Consider the following 24,611-nt stretch of genomic DNA (forward strand, 5'->3'; position numbering starts at 1 on the left):
ATTTTACTTACTCCAGATGATTGTGTGATCGTCTGGATGTGCAGGCTTTCTTTTCCTCTGCTTCCTTTAGTGTAGTTTAGTGTCTTGTTTAAGCCGACTACTTTACCCTTTTCCCCCTTTTCTTTGTTCTGCCTCTTGATCTCCTTCTTCCTGTCCATAGGGTTATAAGGGTTATAAGAGTGCCACAGCGGATTTCCCTATCGCAGCTTCCCCACACTTTCGATGTCTATTCAGCAACTGCAAGCCTTGTACATCTTTCCGTTTCGATCGTGAATGAATCATTAAATCGTATCTGTTGATCATGTGGTCTTTGTGAGTGAAACTTCATATTGGGATGAAATTGATAATCTGAGTGGTGCTCAGAGAACAACCTACTGCTCAATGTCAGCAAAACTAAGGAGCTGAGCGTTGATTTTAGGAAGAAGGAGATAAACACACACACACTCCTGTCTACATCAGTGGTGCTGCGGTGGAGCAGGTGAACAGTTTCAGGTTCCTGAGAATCAGCATCACAGAGAACCTGACATGGTCGTCTCACATCTCCACGCTGGTGAAGAAAGCTCAGAAAACTACCCTATTTCTTGTGGAAGCTTAAGAAGGCCAAATTCCCACGCCAAGTTCTTGTCAGCTTTTACAGAGGAGCAACAGAAAGCATCCTGACTGTGAACATCACTAACTGGCATGGGATGTGCACGGCCCAGGACCGGAGGGCTCTGCAGCGGGTGATTAAAACTGCTCAGAAGATCATTGGTACCCATCTCCTGAGCATCAGTGATATCAGTGAGGATACTAAAGGACAGTACCCACCCAGGATACTAAAGGACAGTACCCACCCAGCCACAGCCTGTTCACCCTGCTGCCTTCTGGGAAGAGATATAGAAGTTTCTGCTTCCGCACCACCAGACTGCAGAGCAGCTTTTCCCCCCAAGCTATCAGACTCTTAAACTCTAATTCATCCTCAGCACTGCTCCACTGATGATAGTTTATTTCTGTATACTATTTTTATAATTGCTTCTGTATTAATGTATATTGTCTGCTATGTAGCAGAAGGCATGTACAAACTCAATTTCACTATGTAACTGGTTATACTACCTACCTAATTCAAATTCCCTTTATTGGCATGAATGTTAATATAACAGTATTGCCAAAGCCAAAATCAGCTATTATGGCTTCAACAGGTGGCATTTCACGCAAGGTATCGAATGAACAACTCCATTGGTATTGGTATTACTTTAGGGGTAATGGTTTGGGGGCTGGTATTGTAAAATTTTTAAATGAACCCATTCCAACTAATGAATGTTTGTGTTTGTTTGTGACCTTTCCATAACCGTCGGCAACCACCTTTAAAGAAAAACATCAGCTTTGTATGGGAGGTTTGTTTATCCTGGGATAAAACAGGTAAACTGTAAAAGAGCAGGAAACCTCTCCTCCACTGTACAATCTTCTGTTCAGTAATTGAAAGGTTTCCTTTTTGTTCCCTTTCGCTTTTCCACAACTTTCCCTCACATTGACATTTTAGTGACAGCTCACAATTAACATGGCGCATGAATCAGGAGACCATAGAAAGAAAAGGACGGACAACGCAACCAAAGAGTTGAAACAGAAGACACAGAAAAAGAAAAATATATGAATCAAATCTGTTCTGAACCAGTGTGATCCTGACAAGTTGGAGCCGTTTTATGTTTTATCATCTTTAAACTTTTTTTTGCATGAGGGCGGACGTCTCAACAACAAACAACAGCGTGAGCAGACAAATGCGGGTTTGTCTTTAGTCAGATTGATTTGGGTGGATAATCTACATACTATTTCTGCTTGAAATATCCTTTAAAATGATACAATGTTAATAGGTTCAATAATCGCACAACACTGGTCATTTAAAATCCAAATCCTTCCACTGAAGTCAAAGCAAAAGGTGTGACCCTACGGCACGGCTAAAGCACACTCTGCTGGCTGCTTCTTATGTTCTTAGTCAATGGAAGCAGATTTTGCAGGCAAGGTCGTCATTGAAAGTTATTGAAATTTTGTTCACTTGTTGTTTAGCAATTAAACTAAATATCTATTACAGTTTAAAGAACGTTTTTACTCACTTTCAGCAACAAACGAGACAATTTTGTGACCGACGAGGAGGTATCTATGGTTCTTCTGGTGGTGTAATCAATCAGAACCCGGAAGTTCCACAAAAAACAAGCCAACAGGAGCAAATATTTTCGGAACACCAAGCAAGTCGCCGGAGAAAATCCCGAGTTGCGTCTATCGGAACCAAGATGGCAGCCGCGATAGTGGAGATAGTCGCGTACCTACTTTCACGCAAAATATCAAGACAAGGTGCTTGACATTGTGTTTAAGCATCACCGTGTAACAGTAATAAGAGTCTGCATAGCAAAGTAATTAGGTAAGACAAGCTATATTAAAAAATTTGAATATAAAATAGAATTTTAAAAAAGTAAAAAAAAAGAAAAGATAAATAAAAATAAAAATAACAAGAAACAAAAGAACTTAGAGAAATATTCAAATCAAGAAAAGCAAAAATGATTGCTCATTTCCTAACTCATTTTTTTAAAAGCAATAAATGAGTTAGGAAAATGCTAAACTTAAAAGATGGGTATTTATTTTAAAAGAACTTAAAGTTTGATGCATCTTCAGCTCCTCTGGGAGGCTGTTCCACAGATATGGAGCATATATACTATATGCTGCCTGGTTGTTGGATTAGGGTTTAAATGGCATCAAGATTTAGGTTAAATAATGTAATACTAATTATTATTATTATTATTATTATATTTTTTGAAAATTAATAATAGAATATAACTTCAAATTATATTCACCTCAGGGCACCACTCTTGAAACAAGAAATTGATAGCCAACTACCTTATTTAAATATACTAAAGGTATTAATTTGGAATTTTGGTTAACAATTAAAATTAAACTAAACTATAAAAAAAAGATTATTAATAGATAGTGGGTTGAAGGATTTGGAGTTCAATGTCGAAGAGGTTGGCAATATATTCATTCTTATATTCATTCAGCATTCAGTGCTGCTGTTTTTATCAATCAGGTGTTTTAGGTCACTGACTAATCAAAGCTGTTGCTGGTGCTTTAGGCTGAGTTCACGAGTTGGTGTTACTTTTCTTGAGGGTAATGTAATTTTCCAAGGAAGCTGATTGGTCAGTAGGTGGTGTTTTTATATGGTTGATCTCTTATCTGGAACATAACCTGCTCCAGAGCATGTTAGCCGTTCATTATAAGTTACCATGGCGATCTACCCCGGTATAAGTGATCCACCCCTGTTGTTACCTCGCTAAAGCTCAAATCCTGCTTCGTGGAACAGGCCCCTGGGGGCTGAGCTGCTTAATTAATGAACATAAATTGTTTTGAAGTGCCATGTCAGATTAGTTTACTTTAAGACTGCATTTGAAAACAGAACTTTCAGTTCCAAGATAGAGGTAAAAGTGTACTGTGTCAATCATCTGTCAAGGAAAAGGTATGAGAATGTAATCTTGCTTGTGCTCCGTGTTGCCTCTGTGCTTTTCTCAAATTTTAAAAAAGCAGTCAGTCACTAAGTGAAACCATCTGGTTGTGTTTAATTACCTGCCACAAAAGAACCCGCAGTGATTTAGTAGAAATGTGCTCAGTTCACATGAACTTTAAGACAGCAGTGGGACTGAAAACAGACATACGCTATCCGCTAACATGATTCCTGTGCTGCTGCACCGAGATCAACCTATTCAGGATTGATATACTGAGCTGCATCACAACAGAAAGACAGTGTGGGATCAGCTTTACTGAAATTCACATGTACTGTGATGTTACCAGTACTGAATATTAGACTAGTTTAGATGTTAAAGTATAAGCTATGGAGATAAACGTCTGTGCCTGGATCATAAAGATAGTGTGTAAAGTTCCTTAGCACATGCAGCCCTGTGATTCAGACAGTGTTGTTTAGTTTGGCTGTTCGCTTGTGTGTGCTGCCATCTAATGGCTGCTGGTTTATTCTGTGATAAACCAGCTGCACTAGTATGCTAAATGGCCAAAAGTATTTAGACACCTGAGTATTCCACCCATAACCCCCAGATTTTGAAACCTGGCTGCATCATCAGTAAGCATACAAACACATAAATGTATAGATCATATTTTTGCAACAATATTCTGTACAGAAGAATAAACAAAGAGCCACACACCTTGCTCCTCTTTAACTCTACATAGACATGACTGACTGGGAGTCCTGGGCGTTATTGCTGGTCTCTCCACAGCGCACTGTGGTGCTGTTGGGACATGGGGACTGTGATTCAGGGACGTTGCAGGATAGTTGGTTTGGCTGAACCTTTGATTCGGTGTGTCAACAGTAATAACAATGGCAATCCGAAGGGGCTATTTTAGGCTTTGTCTGTTCCATGAGGGCACACCGCATCTTGCATGGTGATCGTGCCACTGCAGAAATTGAGTTTGGCTGTACGTGAGTCCGTGCTGTTGTCTGATTTGCGACAGGAGAATACTGTTGTGACATTTTCGTTGGGCATAAATAAATATTGTCATAGTAGAGCCCAGAGTCAGGGAGGGGTCTCCCCTTGATGTAGCGGCGTGTCCTGGTGGACCCTCTGAGGAACAGGTTTGCATTTGGGAGTAAGTGCTACATCTAGTGTTGCTGTCTATGTGTGTTTGCAAGGTTTCTTGAGCATGGGTGCGCAAGGGTAGTTGGGGAAATCTGACTACATGCCATATAGTGTTTTGAATTTATTGTCTTTTTGCTTAGTTTCTGTGAGGCGATGTTGTATGGGGTTCATTATGTTTTTGTTTTGTTTGCAGCTAATGAGCCACTGCCTTGGTGGTCCCTTTTTTTTTGTTGCTTTGCTTGCTTTAGTGCCCATCCCATGTTGCTGTTAACTGGTACAGCATACAGTATCAGCTCCTCTTGCACTGGTTTGCTGTGTTCGTGCCACTTTAAGCTAATAGTTGTTGTAAGATGATGTGTGAAGATTAATGTGCCTCTGAATGTCAACCAACCTGTTTCTTTGTGCTTGAAGCTGTTTTAACCCAACCATTTTTCTGATGTAATGGCTAAAACATGATCTTATCTCTCCTGTTGACAGTTTGCTCTATCGTTTACGGTCAGCGTCATTTCAGAACTTGGCACTCCCTTCTCTGCAATCCTCAGCATTACTAGTCTTCAGCCATCTCCTGACTTCCACCTGTGCACCTGTTTACAACCCACTAATCAGCTCCACACACCAGCCACTCTCCCCTCAGCTGCCTGACAGGTTGCCCCTTCTGCATTCATCTCTTGTATGCCTGATTCTTTAGCTTTGTTAACCACTTGCTAACAACTGTTTTGAATTGTGGACACAGTAATCTTTGTTTTAATTTAATCTGCCTGACTGCAACACTTGGAGTCTTGGAAAGAGGTGCCCACTGAAAATGATCCTTTACAGCGAACTCTCATTTACAGTTATTTTTCTCGCTTGATTCGGTCACTTATTGAAAAGGGCAGAGGAAATGTGATCTTTAACATTTTGTTTCATCATCATCTGACACAAATTCTAATTTGAAGACTGATTTGTCATGGACAGAAGATCAAACAGAGACTCCAGTTTTCTATTATATCGCTTTCTGTTTTAGAGCCATTCAGATCTTTTGCAGACCCAGTTTCAGCTTTCGAATTAGCCCAAGAGGGACTAGCTAGGGGCAATCTCTCCAAGATTTTTCCCCAAAAAACATGGAACAAGCTGAGCTTTTTTCAAAACCTCTCCAAAAATGTGACAACAAGCTGCAGAAGAATTTCCCACGATCAGAGTGTTGATTGATAAGTAGGCTGGCTGTTTGGCGGACCCAGCAGTGGAATCCAGGTTGAAGATGCTTTCTCTGAATTATCCAGACAACCCACATCTGCACCCACTAGCACTGGTACAGCCATGCTAGCAGCAGCAGAGACTGCACAGTCCTACTTGCTAGCTTAAGTCTATCAACTGATGATAACCCAACCTACCTTTACACTCCCGCTTCCACATTGACCCAACGTAAGCCACCTGTACCCCTGTAGCAGCCCTCTGGATCCTCCTCTGTCAGCCTCATCTCTCTCTATAAGACCTCCGTACGTCACCCCGTACCCTTCCATCAATCCTTAAAACCCATCTATCATCCCTCTATACCAGCATTAGCACTTTAAAACCTACATCTTCCCTTTCAACTTCTGTATTGGCCTCGATCAGCCCTTTATGTGATGGGCAGATCAAACCCCACCAAAGGTGAAATAGGTATCACATTAGAACACAAGAGAGGGAGACCTTGTGGAAATTCAGTTTCTAGAGTTTATTTTGAAGTGATATGACTGCAGATTTCACAATAAAACAGTTCCTGTCACGTGTCACGGATTTGTCTTCAACTTATGTCACTTTTTTTAACGGTGGTGTGGCGTAACATGTAACCCTGAGCTGTTTGGTTTTTCACATGGCTTCATCCTCAATGAAACTCTGAAGAGTAATTGTACTGTCATAGATGAGATGGGGTTTTTTTCATAAGGAAAATGCTCTAATTTTTGTTCTAAGGGCTGCTAGTGTTGCTGGAATATCCATTTTCCTTATATTAACAGGTCTTTACAGGAAAAAAACTATATTTTACTGATTTTGAGAGTGGCACATCAGGATTTGCTTTACATACACACACAGCTTTGGAAGTTGAATGTCTTACAATTTTTATAAACACAGATAGATAAAAACAGCTTAATTGTTCTCCTGACATGCTTTTAACCTGAGCAGATTCTTTAGGTTGGTAATTCCTTCCAAAAATAACCATGTTAGTTTTTATTTTTAAATGTTTGAGCGCAATTAAAAAGCTAACTTTTGCAGCAAAATCAGTTAATTACAGTGGAATGGCTCTGATCAGCGGATTTGCTAATGGGGACAAAATAAATCCCCACATTTATTTTCCATCAAGGCCAACTTTATGACCATTTTGAAGTGCTGCTGATCAATAGTTAACTCTTTTGACAGTGCTACACCATCCACTTTAAATTTTAACAAACTCCACTGGAGTATAAACTGCTCCACAAAAGAGGGATGGTTTGCAGACAGTTAAAAGAGAGGAGTGTATTTTCAACAAACTGTTAGTGAAGCAGTTAGCTAGCATGTTGATGGTGACAGACTAGCACTAGCATGTTCCTGGCTGTCTAGAGTGTTAGCAATTACTTCGCCAGTTACACGACTTCGCCATATAGCCCTACAAGCACCTATCATCTATCACCACCAAAGATGAGTGGATGAACTTCACTAAGCTGTTTTCAGGTGCGTCCAGAGTTTCCAACTATTATAATGTTGCTTTTTAAAATCCCTTTTATTGTTATGACCTCCTCGGGTTAACAGAGCTGCAGTCAGATGTGAAGGCTGAGCTTAGAAACTGTCTCTTTTCTACAGTATTTCATTACATAAGACTGCTTCATTAGTGGTTTTATGTAACAGAGAAATGTTGTAGAAAAGATGTTATTTAGCATACCATCAAATACCCAAAGAGAGATAATGATTCATAAAAAAAAATAAATGTTTGCTATATTTTCTACAATAGAAAACTGAAAGAAAAAAAGGCTGCGAGGCAACACATCTGCTCCTACAGCATGCCACATCGTCCCTTTCCCTGACTCTCTAAAAAAAGCAGAAATGTCATTAAAAAAAATACATAATAAAGAATACATCATGTATTGGTCCTCCTGTCACAGTGCAGAAGTTAAAGGTCAGGGGTGGAGGGTTCCCTTCAGTATCCCTTCATGGCAATGGTTGCTCTTCCTGCTCTGTCATGACGTTTGACCTGATGGATCATCAGGATGGAAATCAGCAGGCCCAGCAGCTAGAAAGACAGGTAGTCAGTTAGAAAGACATACAGGTACAGTAGCCCAGCTGTCACACACTTGGAAATCAAACCAGAAGTGAAAGACATTACTCAAACAAACATCTGTCCAATCCACAATTTGTACAAAAGCTGTAGGCTGACTGGAGGCCAACAGCTGTTGTATTTATTTCAGTGTGCTGCCTGCATATTGTTGGTTTAATAGATGAATGTGTTGTTGAGCATTCTGAGTGGAGCTAAATGTCTGCTATGTGGCCGGAGGTCATTTCCTTTACTCCCACTGTATGGCACTGCGCCAGTGTTCTTGCATGTCTTGTCTACATACACAGGTGCATCTCAGAAAACAAGAATATCATGAAAATGTTCAATTCAAAAACTGACACCTGACAGATGTCGAGATGACACTCACTGACCTCCTCTACAAGGAGCGTTAGCCACAGAAGGTCATTGCTGAAAGGACTGGCTGCTCACAGAGTAATGTATCAAAGCATATTCATGGAAAGTTGACCGGAGGGTTAAAGTATGGGAGGAAAAGGTGCACAAGCTAGCACTAGTAACTGTTCCTGTTACTTGATTGGCCAGCCAGCTCACTTGGTATTGTCAAGAACAAAATGAAAGACAGACACAACAATACAGCTGAAGGCCGCTATCAAAGCTACCTGGGCTTTCAAAACACCTCAGCAGTGCCACAGAAATCAAGATTAAAACAAAAAACTTAAATTTGTAACTTTGTATGTAATGAATTTAGAATATATTAAATAAAGTTTAACTTTTTGACTTAAATAAAAATTAACTTTTTCACAATATTCTCAGTTTCTGAGATGCACCTGTAAACCGGAGTGTGTGGCCACACCTCTATATTTCTCTCTCCTTCCGCTTCATCTTTTGTGTATTTATTTTTGTTGGGCGAGTCATCGGCCACCATTCCCTGGATTGCAACTCCTGTTTTGGCTCTGCTTTATTCTTGTCTCCAGTTGAGTTCGGCTCGTCCTGACAGGATGGTCTCTTGTTGATAATTTAGCTGAGCTCCGCTGGGCCGCTCCCGAGCTGTCGCAGCTGTTAAAGCTTTTAATAATAGACTTGTGTGTGTTACTGCTGCCCGCAATTATCTGTCTCTGTAATTTTGTATTTTATTCAAATTGGTAGCAATATTTACTTTGGGTTTTGTCATTTTCATTGATCGGCTTGGTTTTTTTGTTGTTATTTTGTTATCTCTGTTGGGGGGTTTGTCTGCACCTGTTTAGCACTCATTACAGGTTTTTATTGATGTGGAGTGTCACGAGTGGCCAGATCTTTTGTTGGATTCCTCTGCCTCACAGTAATCCACAGCCCTTTTCCCCTTCACTTCCTGTGTGCTAATTTTGTACAGTTAGTATTTTCTGGCGTGTGACATTGTAGAATTCAGTTGAATTTTCCTATGATTAGTTAAATAAAGTTTCCAATACCCTTTTGAATGAAAACTGTCTTTTTTCGCCCACCCCTACTGCAAATATAATTTTGAAACGCTTTTATTTAGATGCTCCATGTTTCTTTATATAGAAACACAGGAGTCTCCTGGATAATTTAACAATAGGTTCTTGTAATGGCCATCAGATTAAATTTATTTTAAGTTTTCTGTCAATTTGGTACGGAGGATTACAGTTCTCCATGGGCCTAAAACTAAAACCCCAACCCTACCTTACCTTTACCTTTTGCTTATTGAATTACATTTGAAATTATCCAAACCCAAATCTGCCCCGAATGACCCAAAATATCAAAAATTTTAAATTTGAGGCCAACGTTTATGCCATGGCTAAAACTTACATTAGCTAAGGACTTAGCAGGGAACAACACACTCAGAATCTGGAAGCGGACTGACTCAAACTGCTAAATGTTATCCGTATCTACAAAGTGTAATCTTTGGCTACAGTTCGCCATTAGCAACAACATAATTTAAAGCTCAGTGATGGGTGTTCCTACTGATATGCATGTTAGGAATCGCAGTTGACTTCTTCTTAAGCACTTAGTTACACAGGCCTGCACCTGATCATGATCATGAATTTTTATTCTCTGAAAATTCCTCCTCACACTTTCTAACTCTATCACCAAATACAGGACTGTTTATTTTTCCTCCACTGAAGGTTTATATGTTGCCACAGTGATCACGGATCTAGAACGATTGCTGGGGCTTTACAATATCTTAATAAACAATGCAGTCATAGAACGTGACAAAACAACAACAAAGGAGAGTAACAGCGGAGCTTACTGCAGTGACAGCAAATGTGAAACAGAAGCCCATGAATAGCTGATAGATGATGTTGAACCACACAAAGATGAAGTCACCGCAGGTCTGCAGAAGAAGAGACGGAGAAAGGGGCGTTATCAGGTAACATCACCTGGTAAATTACATGAGGTGTTTTGTTTGGCTGAGTGATTGGATACCTGTTTATAGATCTGGCTCGGGCCTGTGGTTCCCTGAAATGAAATAAGAGCACAATATAACGTATAATATGTTCATCATAAGAAGAAAAACAAGTCAACTGCTTATCCTCTTTTAAATACCAGTAAATAAAAAGTTCTGTAGATAATGGGAATATTGAAAGAGGACATTGATTTTTAAAGAGACAACAAACTAAAGGTCTCAGGATGCTTCATGGGAAAGTGCTTGTAGGATTGTTGGGTAGCGTCTGGAATCCCTTTCCTGGCGTCAGCACTGGGAAGAGGTGCTGCGTTCTGACAATCACGCCTATTTAACGCAGCAATTGGCCCGAGGTGAAAAAGAGGTTGAGATTTTAACTTCAACTCTCTTTTTTCAATCTTTGCACGGTTGCTTCCTTTCGTTTTTAGTGTGAACAACTGTGTTCTACACTATGTAGAGTATGCCTTTTCAGAAAAAACTCTACAGATGTGTGGCACTTTGGAACAGGCATAAAAACTTTTCGACTTAAGTGGACAACACATTGTACACACTGTTTTTTAGAAGCACCCTGAACTCTTAATACTTCCCGTATTTTACTGTAACTTCAAAACCTGTATGGTACTAATAAAAGTAAATTGTTCTGTCCAGCATGTTCATGTCGCTGGATACTATGAACATTGCCGTTTCTAGGGGCCACAAGCAGCAGAGCTTTAGAAAACTTTAGGCTCATTAACTCTTATTCCTTTTTTATGTCTCTCTGTATTTAAATTTTGAAAGTGATGGCTCTTTTTTTCAAAGCAATACTGTGAATTTCAGTTTTCATAAAAGAAATTGCCCCCCCACAGATGTTTGCAATGCCTCACATTATACTATGTGGACCCGCCGAGTGTTATTTATGTATATAATCATACATAGTTGAATACACAAGGTCCACAATTTTTGGTACATCAAGTGACTTTTGCACATGAGCACCAGCTTTCCCAAAAGCTCAGACTTTATTTCTGGAATTTTTTTTTTTAATACATGTAGATAGATTTTACAACACTAACCTGAGGTCTGGATTTACATCCAGTAAATACAGATCCTCCATGTGTTTGATTTCCTCCACTTGAGTTGCACTCACAGGATTGAGGGATGGTACTGCCCCAGTCCTGGGCGCTCACCAGTCCACAGCAATGGATCTGAAACACATGAGAGTGTGAGTTTCAAGAGAAACCTACGTTGTTGCTGCAGTAGATGGCAGGACATCAAAAACACAAGGTTTTATTTAGCTCAACTGTAGAGACTATTTGGGAAGAGATATTTTCAGTTTCATCTGTTTTTATGAGTATATTTAAATAACCTTGCTTAAATTCTCTTCTTAAATCATACGGCACTGCATGTCCACAAGAAGACAATAAGGATTGCTGAACCAAAGTGTGAGCAACACAGCGTTGGTTATTGTGACTGTGATTAATTTATCAACGCAAAACTGTGTAAAAATGTGATTATTTGAAGGTTATCTGTGAAACACCTCCTCAGTCCACTGGTAAGCATCCATCCTAGAAGAGCCTCCAAAGTATTGTTCAGTCTAGCTAGATTACACTCATAAGGGTTAATAGTACACATTACAGATTGCTGCATCTCATCAAGCATCTCTCTCAGGTCGTTGTCTTCCATGTAGGGCTGTACCGCCTCAGAGGAGGTGCTGTGAAAGGCGTCCTTCATCTACAAGAAGAGAAAGAACAACGTCAGCATCAAGATTGACGGAGAGGAAATGTAAGGATTGGGATAATAATTGAAAACACTAGAATCAAGATAGAGAGAAAACAAAGAGAACAGCAGAAATAACTCCCCTTGTTCACTTATTCACGGTTCCTTATATCAAAAACTTTTCACTTTTGTAGTGAATTTGGATACATGATAAGGTAACAATTATATGAGAGGGAGTAAATAATGGTAGCATCAAAATACAGTAACTGTAAAGAGAGAGCTCGTGTACACTGATACTGATACAGCAATGGTGGTGTGAAGATGGAGAGAAAAAGAAAAAGAGTGTTAATACTAAAGAGATAGATAGTGTCATGGTAGATGGAGAAAGAAGAATTAGCATCAAAATAGATGTAAAGATAAACTTTAGATACAGCGAAACAGCCTCAAGTTCAACAGAGGAAAGAATTGGAGAAGCATGAGAGACGGGATTTTAGCAACAAGATAGAAAGTCAAACTATTAGCATCAACATATTGAGATGTTGGCATCATGGTAGACGTGCTGTGTCAGATTTATTTGCTATTATAATTATTTACTATGTAGAGAATGGGAAATTGGGAGGTTTCATTTATGCGCCATAACTAGCAGGTTGTCGGACTGTAATTTTCACATGGATGAAAGTCAAAGCAACACATTTTAGCAATTAATAGTGTACATGCTATAGACAGTAAGACTTTAGAAACACAAGGGAGGGATTTCAGACACAGCTAGAATTACCATCAAGATACAGAGACATCATTAATAAAAAGTAAAATGTAGCATCAAGACAGAGCGCAATAAACGCTTTAAGCTAGAAGGTAGACAGGTTGATTAGCATCAAGATAACAGAGCATGATAGATGATAGATCCAGAAACAGATTGACAAACAGAAAAAGAAAACCGTTAGTGTCAGTAATGGTAACATACAGAATCAAAAACATTTGCAGATATATAGATGGATGACCTTGTTCCTCATGACAACGACAACGATGCCAAAGATCAGCATGATGATCATTCCAACCGCCATGAAGCCTGCAAACTGTACATGAAACAATATCCCAAGATATCATGACACATTTCTTGTGTTGTTGATTAAGGGAGCTTGAATGCACAACAAAATGATCACATTAACATATTAAACAGATCAAGTTCCTCTTTCTGACATGGGCTACGTACTATTTTGAGGGCGAGGTAATTCTCCGAGCAGCCCGCATAGATTCCCAGGCTGGAGATGCCGAGGACGCCGATGGCAAACACCCAAGACCAAGCCAGATTCGGGCCCCCAACGGCCGAAAACTGCTCCGCATTGACAAGACAATGACACAACAAAAACACTGATTAAACACCAGGCTGGCATTATTCTACATTTTATTGTCAATAAATCCCATGAAAAAACCTGGTCCATGTTGAAAGATACAGTTGGAATACCGTTCAGTGGGCTGTAATTTAAAACACTTAACAATATTTATTCAACAGTGTTGGTCAAGTTAATTTCAAAATGTAATACATTAATTAGTAGTTACTATCATTTGAGAGTAATTAGTTATGTTACAATATTACTGAATATGAATTGCAATGCTTTACACTACTTTTGATGTTACTTTTCGTTCCTTTCACTGCTATTTAATGGGTGCATTATTCTGATAAGATGCGCTCGTGGGTTCTAGTGATGTGCAGAGTGATGTCTGCGGTTCAGGTGACATGTTAAAGCTAGCTAACGTTCATTGCTTGGTTGCTGTTAGCTAGATAACTTAGCTATGTTCCACACAGAAATATATCTCCCCTGATGTGTTTAATCCAAGGACTCTCGGTCCTTTTATCACATCATCTACACATGCAAGCGAGAAAAAGTTACGATGTCACATATGCAACTTTTGGGTTTCTAATTATGTATTTTTACAGTCTTATCCTTCAACAGTTTTACATCAAACTGCAACAAAAATTAGTTGTCTCTCGCCATTAACTACTGTACATGTTTTTTCCAAAGTAAGGTCCCATGGTGCTATGTAAAGGACCAAATGGGTATCAAGTTTCAGCCCATTAGCAAGTTTAAATGCTCCATCCTTGAAAATGGACGATGGAATGCATGAAATCTAAACACGATGATGGAGTTTTGGAAAATGTTCAAGTAAATTTGATTAGTTAAAAGCAATGATCTGAAATGCTTTATTAGACGAAGAGAGGTGCTTTTGTTGCCCTCAGTATTTCTGATCTGATAACATCTTCAGAGCCACCCTGTTTTTCTGTTTCAGAGAAGGTCGACTGTGAGAATGGAAAAACTTCCCCCCGAGCTGCATCTGTTCTGCATTAAGAGAAAGACTCTGCGTCTTCCTGGCAGCTGCCCGCCTCCTTAAACACTCCCAGTCCTTCACCTCAGCTTCACATAAACTTTTCCTAAGAAGTATTATGTATTTTCAGATGTGCTGTATAGAGGATTATACATGTGATGTCACGATTAACAAAAAAAACAAAAAACAGCCTTGATTTTCACAAACGCAAACCAGCCGCTTTTTTTTAATTTTTTTATTCAAGCCTCAAATTCTCTGTGAATGCTAACTTTCTGCCTTAACCAAGTCTGAACATAGTATTTATTCTGCTGGCTGTAAGTGGTTATACAAGGTTATTTAAACTGTGCCGTAATATATGAATCACCAATGATCAAAAGTTTTTAGAGTAATGAACACAAACAGTTCCTTAAACCGTTCTGCGTTTCCCCAAACTGACACTTCTAAAATTCTTAATTGTTCACATGTGAATCTGACTGGTTCACCCTGTGAGTCACATTACAGTAAATCTGCTGCTCGTTCTGCAAACAGACATCCTGTAATGGTTAGTTGTAAATGCATGTCTGGCAGCGACCATTGACACAACAAAGATGATGAATAAAGAGGGAATTCATCTGGCAGCTCACATTCATGATTTGGTCCCCTGGCAGATAATCAACTCCACTTCCGGTTTAGCTTCTGTCGACACTATTTATAGTTCTTTCCAACACATAAAAGTGGACATAGTTTGATCTTATACCGGGAAAATGTTTGATAGTGAGAGGAGTTTTGGCGAAGAAATACTCCTGCACAACATGTTAATTAGTGAGCTTTAGAGGTGCAGGTAGACAGACATAGCCTGTTTAGCTGTTTCCCCTTTCCCCCAGTTTTTATACTAAGCTAACTTGCTGCTACATATTTAACGCAAATAAGCATAAAGAATAATTCAGGTTTATTACAACTTGTTTGTTTTTTTATCAGTTATAACATTCTACATTCAGATTATATAAAACACTTTGTTTAGAGGTACCACTGGAAGTGAAAACATTTGAAATGTCAGTGTAATTATAAATACCATGGTACATAAAACTGCGGAGGTTTGGTGGGATCACGGTTTGAGTAATAATTTTGCCAATTTACCATTTACCAAAAAACATTGGCTAATCTAAGTGCTGTTTACAATCTGTCTGATTGTCTGACTGCTGCTACAGCTAGGCAATTAAGTCTTACTATAACTCCTATAAAACATGGCCACACTTGAAACTATTTAAATAGAAGTTGTGAAAAACTGGAATAAACCTTTCAACTCCGGCTTCTTTTAATCACGACTGTGATCGTGCTTAAATGGTTAGCTCATTTGGCAAACATTATTTGGCCTTAAATCATCATGCATTTTGTTTAGAGTACATGTCTGTTCAGAGATGATGATGATAATGATGATGAGGATGGTGATGATATTACATTGAGGTTACTTTTATTTAATTGGAAAACCTAACATAGTCAAGATTTTATGTGTTCTGCATTTTGATGTGATAATGTAGAACATGAAGTGGATTTACTACTACAGTTGTTGTTGTTGTTGTTGTTGTTGTTGTTGTTGTTGTTGTTTACCTGACTGCTGTAGGCGGTGGTCTTCACCGCCCCATAGATCAGCCCACATCCGATGATCTGTTGACACATCCCGTCGGTTAGTTTAAAGTGACAAAAACAGAAAGAAGGACAACATATTACCATAAACACTAGATATATTACTTCATGGAATAAAAAATTAACCCTGCTGGCAAAGCTTTAAAAAAAAAACATATAATTGTATTTCCAAACAAACAAAGTTTCCAACATTACCATGTAAATCAAATTTAATTTGTGGGAAATGTGTATAAAATTATGTTTTGAAGGTTTTTAGAATATTTCCATTTGTTTCCATTAAAACATTCACAACTTGAATATTTCACTCAGTGTAAATATTTAAAAATAGCTGTAACAGGCAGATACACAATATACATGATAATAGCTTGAATAAAACTTAAAGGGGAAGGGTCTCCTAGGAGGGTTGTAGAGCCATTGTGAGAAGGATGCTAATGAGTCGGTATTTTAATTTATTTCCACAGTGGGACACGGCGGAAAAAGTTTGAGTTTAGAGGAAATTCAAGAGGAAAGACAAGATTTATTGATTTATACAATTTCTAACCAATTAAAATGTTACAAAATGTTATACAATTATACATATGTTGATCTTATCATGGCTTTAAAGATCAGTGAAATGGCAGTTCAAGTCTTTAGCTTAATTAATGTGAGCAAAACTAAAACACGTGGGCAGAGTAAAGTTACAAGAGGGATTTAGATGGGATTGCAATAGGGAGCTGTTGGTCTATTCACCTCCAGGAGGAGGCAGTTAGGAGTTTTAAGTGAATTTATTACACTACAGAAACATTTTTTAGTAAATGTTAAAGTTTTTGGCAGCAGAAATCCAACCACACTTACTAATGCTCTGCTAACTAGACTGGAACTGGAAAATAGTCTCAACTCTTAGAAATTTGAGTGCATAAAACCACCATAAGCCATGAAACTGTAACTTCTATTTATTTATCTAGGCTCTACATTTGTACAAGTGCATGCTGGGGTTCTTCCTTCTCTCCTGGTAGAATTTTCTGTCCTTTCTGCACCGAGACACTAGAGGGAGACGGAGCACCATAGACGTTCTTCCATGGTACCAACTGAAGGCAGCTGCAAACACTCACATTCCCTATAAACATCTCAACCTGGAAGCAGTTTTAGACACCAGTTTTCACATGCCCATATTTTATGCAGTACATTCAAGTATCTAATCTAAATGAATCCAACCAAAATATGTAAGATGTCCTAATACATATTATCTAATAAAAGAATTGTATCAAACACAATATTTCTGTTTTAATTCATATAAACCAATAAAATACACCAGATAAATAAGCTGGAAACTCAAACCCTTCTCCCACCCTTGTGTGGGTGGAGAAAGGGGGGTGCGAGGGGCACTAAAAGGAAAAACACATGTGAAACATGCTTAGTTCAAGTCATTTAGTTTTTATTCATTTAGTCTTATTCTCTTGCACAAAATGTGTAATTTGTTTCATCTTTATTGCCTTTTCTGCATTTTTTTCCCCCTGCAACATAAAGTACATCTCAAATGTCCCTCAAACTGTAAACAGCCTCCTCAGACTCCACCCTCTTTAAATTGCTTCTCTCTTTTTGTTTTTTTCATCAGCGCTTGGCACTGAGAACACGTCTCGTCTGTGTAGCAGAAAGGAATGAGGCTTTAGATGGAAAAGGGGGTTGGTGGGCTGTCTGAAATGTGAACCATGAATTTCCCACTCATTTTGTTTCTTTTTTTTCCCCTCACTGTTACTGGAAGTGAATGTTTTCTGAAAAATACAACAATCTATACCTGCACGACTGAAACTTGACAACTTAATACCTATTTGATGTTTTATCACATTACGTTCAATTTTCATCAAACACCATGACATGTTTTTAGTGATATATGTACTTATTTTAAGATTTTAGACTTCATTGGTTTATTGTCAAAGTTTTAAAAGTATGTAGTTTTTCTCTTTCATCTAAGCAAATCTGTATCTTTTGTGTAAAATCTGCAAATCAAACATTTACAAAAAGTTTTTTTTCCCACCCAGACCATATCCACCTCTTTGTTTCTGAACTATAAAATTTGCTCTTTACTATTTTTTTGGTAGATTCCAAGTTTTCACCTTTTTTATCTATTACTCCAAACCGAAATAATGAAAAATAACCAAACAATATAGACAAAAATTAACTTCAAAACTAAACTAAACTGTCAATTCTTTTAAATTAAGACTGAAGACTTCTCTTTTTACCATTGGTTTTAATTAAATATTTACACTGTGAGAAATGAGTAGGTAATTGATTGAAAAGATAATGAGAGTGAGTCTTGCCTTGCCTAAACTGTACTAAAAATTTACATAAATAAATAAAATCAGAATTAATAAGAAAAGTGTTTCTACTTACTGCAAACAGCACATTGAAGAAGATAAAGAGGCATTTGATGCACCCGTTAATTTTTCCCATCTTTAGTTTTTAGTGATTGGCTCTCAGAGATGAAGAAGTGAAGCAGTAACGGTGTGTGTGATTATTTGTGGCCGTGTGTGCTGTAATAAACTGCCTACAGAGTGAATGTGAGTGAGCCTGAATCCAGAGCTACGTCACACAGACCTGATCTGCAGCCAAACACTGGAATCTACACACAGGAGTCAACTGTGATGCAACTGTGAGGACAAAAAGTTTCACAAGCAGTGCTTCATAGAATTAAGTAAACAGAAGTTGTTAAAGTATCTAAATTAATGATATTAAACTTTTTTTAATTGAAAATCATTCATAAAAGTTTGAAGTCAAGGGCAACTGGACTTGGTTGAAGATACTGGAGATACTGGAGGAAATGCCTGGTAGAGAAACTCAGTTATTTAACCTCTGTGGGGTCGTTTGACAAGATCTTCGATACCTGAATATGGATAACTATGACCCTGTTGAAAATGATTTTTAGGGTTTTAGTTCAGCACTTGACTTTGACCTATCATCACCTATCTTATTAACTTGTTTACTTTGGAATCTTTACAAAAGACACCTGTCTTAGAGAAGAGTTAATTTACGGTGTTCACATAATGGAACAACAAGATAGGACTTGAGGCATGGAAGAGAGAAGTTTGACAATGTAAAACTTTCTCTATAAAAACATTTTGATTGTGGCGTTTGTCTGATGGCGGCAGAAGTGTCCCTGAAGATTATCCATGTAGATGATCTAGAATAAAAGCTAACAGGAAGTTTGCACAATGATAAGGTGGAAATATTCTATTTTATTTTTTGTTAACAAATTCCACGACAAAGCCAAAACCAACAATGTCTTAGTCTGTGTATTTATAATTATACTCTGACTTAAGTTCAGTAGGAACCAGAAAATCTGTAAAAGCAAATGTATAGTTTGATTGTTTTGTTTTTTAAGGGCTCAGTAATTTTCCTAAATCAGCTGCTATTTTCAGCGGCGGATGACTCAACATTTGGTGCTCTAGTGCAAAACATCCTTATACCTAAACGACAAAACAGGTTGATTGTCAATTGTACCAAAAAGACATACAGTTTATCAAAGGTGTACCAGACCTTTAGTATGTTAAGTCACATGACGTTAAACACGTGTCTTTAACATCAAACATCACCCTGAAGTCCTCTTAAAGGGATTCTGCAGTGCTGAAACAATGTTACTCTATTCCTGTCTTTGCTTCTGAGAGAGGACAGTCACAGTTCATACGACAACAAGATGTGGCTTGCCAAGTCACATGACAGATGCTGGTGTGTCTCTCGTGAGGTCTAAGGTTAAGTGCAGGCAACTGAAACTCACTTTATAGGGTGAAGTAAGGATTGCGGTCTTGGTTAAAATAATCCAATCTACGGTGGTTAGTGTACCGAAACTTTAAGCTCCAGCATAAAAATGGTGCAAAGAATACACAGCAGTTAAAATACATCAAGTAGGACAAGACTAAAGTCTGCATCGCTATTTTATTTTCTCTTCAATAAAAGCTCATTTGCGTTTTAGAGTTGATCTCCGTCTACATTAAAACGACTGAAAACGCACGTCTAGTGTCCGTTCATGTACACTAGGCATGCATGTGCCAGTGTAAACATGAAGCAGATGGTCTATTCCATAGTTAAAGAAGATTTGGCAAAAGAATAAAGTAATGCAGACAAAGCATCAGACCAGATTTTTTTTGTTGCATGGACCAATAACGAGCTGCGACTGTTACTGAATGTAACACGTGAGGATGGCGGTGGGAAACAGATTGGGAGTCGTCGCAAAGTAAACGGTGACATGCAAAGTACATGTAGGCAGATAAGTGTTATTTGTACGGTACAGAATATTTTAATAAAAGTTATTTTGGAGTGGCCTTTTATTGTGTCCAGCCTAAGGCCTTTTATTGTGTCCAGCCTAAGGCCTTTTATTGTGGCCAGCCTAAGGCCTTTTATTGTGTCCAGCCTAAGGCCTTTTATTGTGTCCAGCCTAAGGCACACCTGTGCAATACCCATGCTGTCTGATCAGCATCTTGATATGCCACACCTGTGATGTAGATGGAATATCTCAGCAAAGGAGAAGTGCTCACTAACACAGATTTTGACAGATTTGTGAAAAATATTTGAGTGTGTGCTTGGATTTTAGAGAACTTAGGGTCAATGGGTGAATGCTAGTAAAGCGCTTTGAGTTGTCGCAATTCAAATACAGACCTTTTACATTTAAAGTGTGGGTGAGGGAGGCCAACAGTCCTACAGGTAGTAGTCCATATCGCGCTGTAGTACAATCACATTAAAAGTATTTCATTTAATTACCTCTTGTAACTAAACTGAATGTCACATTACTAAGGTTAAAGGTGCTTTAACTTTTAATTTCTCTGTGACTTTAAGGTGCCTTTAGATTGTGCAACAACAATCTGTCAGACAGCATGAGGCATGTCAGATTTTGCAATGATGACGATGTAAAAAGAGGAAGTATGAGCGCTGAGTTGACACTACTCCTAAAATGTCATGTTGGCTAGTGTATCAGAAACTTTCAGTTGGTCCAGCGATCAATTTTGCACACGCCGAGGCAAAAATTTGTTTTGCTTTCTGGACACATCTTTAGGTGTGTCCCCTAGTTGCTCATGACATATATAGCAATTGTAAGTCGCTAAATTAATAAATGTAAATGTCAAATGACACACACAGACAAGCAGAGTCAGAACCACATGGGACTAACAACAAAAATCAACATCAAACTAAATCAGCCAAGCCTGAAATATCAGTGGTCTATGGTTACTTGCAATTTAATGAAACTGTTAACTGGAACAATGTTTCACCATATACAGTTCAATCATACAACTGCCAACCAATCAGGATCCAGTACTCTCCTCAGCTTTGGTGTAAAAGACTCAAAGTGGAAACGGTGCTATCTGGAGTTTGTCTCTGTGTTCAAGAACGTTGTTGTACAAGTTTACCGAATCGGATAAAAACCTTGAGATGAACCATCTCATTTTCGAGGGGGTCCTAATATACAATAAAATACAAAACAAGACTCAAATCCAACACATTACAATCATAAGAAAGACAAAAACAAAACCACAACCAACAACACACTACAATGAAGACAATGAAGACAAACAAAGAACAAATACTTGCCCAGCAAAAACATGAGAATAAAGAATAGAGTGATTTGTAAATGATATATAGGTATAGCATCATCTGAAACATGAACAATTTAACTCACAATAAGAAGACAAACTATTTTTAAATATGTGAAATGATGTTGAAGATCATGTGTTTGAAGGTAAGTTATTCCAGTCTGAAGGAGTGTTAAACATAAACGCTCTCTTCCCTACTGCTTTTCTTACCATAGGAGTGGAAAAGGAGTATTTTGTGGAATACCGTACCAAAACTATTGTAGATAATGAGGATAGTTAAAATGTACACATTTAAATATGAGTTGCATCCAATGAATGTGTCTTCTTATATTGAGCAGAGGCCATTTAAGTGAGTTATACATTATACGGTGATGAGTACAAGTAAGAGAAAATCTACAGAGATTATTGTATGATGTATTGAGGGGTGGAACATTTTGACCAAATAAAGAAACTAAGCAGAGACAGGTCTGCAACAGAGATAACAAAGTAGAGATAGCTTTCCCAAATGAAACCATTAGGCAATAGTATTCAAATCAATAGGCCTATGGCAGAAAGTGAAACAATACAACAGGTAATAATTTTACAACAGAAACTGGGAACAACTGGCAAAACATCAGTACGGTTTTACGACAACCGGATGTAAACAAACATTGATTTTCGGAAGACAAGCCAGTGCAAATAAGTCAATTGTCCAGTTAATAAATAAATTGAAAAACCATGAACAATAATACCAAGCTGTGTTAAGCTGAAGGTTAAGACGTTTTATCAGGATAGGCCTTGGACCAGATCCATCGCTGTGACGGAATGCCGGAGGAGTGGGGAAATGTTCTCGCCCAAGGAGCTGTGGGATGAGAATATCACGGCCCTCTGAATTTTGTCCATCAGGTAGGCATTATCTTTAGTTAGTTTGTTAGTCCGAGTCAGGAGTTCTTGTAGATCGTCCTCTTTTGCAACAAGTCGTTGCTCTAGAGAAGAGAAATGTCCTCCAAGTGTATCCAATGACAAATTTTAAAAGGAAATCTGATTTCGTTGATCCAATGCCGTTATAATGGCACGCAGTGTTCTTCAGTTCTTGTGCCGAGTAAATACAAATGATACTGTATTTGAATAGGCCTTGAACAAATCATATGCGTAAAAATCAGTTAATGATTTTACTTAAAAACAGGAGGTTTGCTATTCGCCTATAATTGCTCATTAGCTACGTGTCTACATTATTCTTTAGTAGTGGCTTGATGACTGTTGATGACATAGTTTTCATAGAGAGAGAGAGAGATGTGTTTATAATTTGCAGTTGTGAGGCCATGCAATTAGAAACATTATTGAAAAAGTGTGTTGGCAGATTATCAAGCAGCAGCAGGTGGATTGCAGATGTTTTATAATGTCCTTCTTGTTTTTGTGGTTCAGAGGATCAAACTGTGTCACAACACAGACACAACAGGAGGGAGACACTAACTGCCTGTGTAATTTTGTCAGTGAAGTAGCAAACACAGCATGTGCATTATTATTGTTTTGGTGATTATATCAGAGAAGGACTGACTTGCATTTCTCAGTTCTAATTCATAATGAACCTGGAGACTTGCTTTTTGCCCTTACCTGCCCGGCGTTTCTCTATGGAGATCTTACCAGAGACCACCTTCACCTTTGTGGGTTCAGTGACATCAATTTAGAAATTAAATTCTCTACAGGCTCATCATCTGAGAACCAAGAGATGGCGTGTGAAAGAGAAAGGCTGACTAAATATTTCACAGGGGGTGTTAGTGACATACCGTTTAGCGATTACCTCTGTTGGAACATTTGTGTGCACAGAGATAGTGCTCTCAGGAACAGATCAGAGAGAGCAACATCAATCATCACAACCTTGGAAATGTCCTAGTTATCAAGAACACAATTCAGTTCTTTAGTCACTCTGTCCTGTAGGTTGTTAACATGGATGGTAGAATCACCAACAGTAGCTGCACAGTTGAAGTCAATAAACATTATTTACAGACAGTTCAGTGAAGTCACAGTATTTAGGTGGCCTGTAGATATTTAGGAATAGAACTCTAGAAGAGGAATTCAGCTAAAGGTGCCACATCTTCAAAAGCAGCAAAGAAAGGGAGTGTTGCATTGGAGGGAGTCTTTAAACAAAACATCTACTTCACCTCCTTTCTTATGCACTCTAGCATGTTTTTGATAAATGATAACCTAAAGTTACTATTCAATTTGTGTGGAAACTCTTATGGGGATCATGGTTACAGTGACCAACCACTTAGGACAGAGTCATTCCTGTACAAATGATGTTTAAATAATTCACATAGTAGTCCTCTTACTGTGTTCATTTTGGGTCTTTTCATACTTGACATTTGAAAACAAATCTGACTATTTTATGAATATGTTTGTTTTCAAACTCTGTTACCAGCTGGGTATTCATAACCTGCAGTTTATTTTTAGGTTGTTAAAAATTTAGAAATGTAGTGAAACCAGCGCTGAGCTGCTTCTCAGTAGCTCTAATTGCACTACTAATGTTATTGTATATAGAGAGAGCACAATACTGTTTTAGGCTACAGCCTGATTATAATCTGAACTACAGTACTGCATAGCCTATCTCAATGATACACAGTACAGTAATGATATTTGCACAGCTGTACTGTATTTTCAAATGGTCTACACAATTCTGTAAATAGTGTAGCTGTCCATTATATTCATGTAATAAATATACAAGTTTCAATCTGCATGAAAATAAAGTTGCACAGACAATGTTAGGTGACTGACCCTCTCCAGGTTAAATCATTAGTAGAAAAAACTGGGGAAGACTGTGGACAAAACAGCTAAAAAAAAACAAAGCCGAAGGTGGGTTTGTTAGTATTTAAAAAGCAAGAGATTGCTCACCAGTTGGTATGTTAGGGGTTTTTTTCCGATGTGGTTTCACATTCTGAAGAAATGATATCGAAAGATAAGAAGAAAGCAGTCACCTCAACTTTATCACGCAGGAGCAGAAAGTGATCACATCACCATCGCCCACCACCCTGCAGTCTAAATGTCGGAGATCAAACAACCTGCGTGCTGCTGAAGGAGCTGCTGCATAAACACACCCAGTTGAGGAGAGATCTATTCATTTACAGTGGGTACGGAAAGTATTCAGACCCCTTTAAATTTTTCACTCTTTGTTTCATTGCAGCCATTTTCCAAAAATCAAAAAAGTTCATTTT

At 38.3% G+C, this 24,611-nt stretch overlaps 1 protein-coding gene across 1 annotated transcript; it reads right to left on the bottom strand.

The window, feature by feature from the left end:
* Positions 1 to 6,285: 6,285 nt before the first annotated feature.
* LOC123963971 (CD63 antigen-like) lies at positions 6,286 to 18,372 on the bottom strand. The gene is made up of 9 exons (XM_046041108.1): positions 18,236 to 18,372; positions 15,830 to 15,886; positions 13,131 to 13,250; positions 12,919 to 12,993; positions 11,837 to 11,932; positions 11,275 to 11,406; positions 10,249 to 10,281; positions 10,073 to 10,156; positions 6,286 to 7,827 (listed from the first exon to the last, which is right to left on the bottom strand). Exons 1-9 carry the CDS (start codon positions 18,293 to 18,295, stop codon positions 7,735 to 7,737), a joined length of 750 nt encoding a protein of 249 aa, XP_045897064.1. The 5' UTR covers positions 18,296 to 18,372; the 3' UTR covers positions 6,286 to 7,734.
* Positions 18,373 to 24,611: the final 6,239 nt, after the last annotated feature.

The sequence above is a fragment of the Micropterus dolomieu genome, linkage group LG23 (genome assembly GCF_021292245.1).
Source record: "Micropterus dolomieu isolate WLL.071019.BEF.003 ecotype Adirondacks linkage group LG23, ASM2129224v1, whole genome shotgun sequence".
NCBI lineage: Eukaryota > Metazoa > Chordata > Actinopteri > Centrarchiformes > Centrarchidae > Micropterus > Micropterus dolomieu.

Excerpts from the sequence above, each read along its gene's own strand:
- LOC123963971 (XM_046041108.1), bottom strand. The coding sequence starts at position 18,295 with ATGGGAAAAATTAACGGGTGCATCAAATGCCTCTTTATCTTCTTCAAT. Across the intron at positions 13,251-15,829 it reads CCACCGCCTACAGCAGTCAG|TTTTCGGCCGTTGGGGGCCC; the intron begins GTAAACAACAAC and ends AATGCGGAGCAG. Across the intron at positions 11,933-12,918 it reads TCGTTGTCATGAGGAACAAG|ATGAAGGACGCCTTTCACAG; the intron begins GTCATCCATCTA and ends CTCTTCTTGTAG.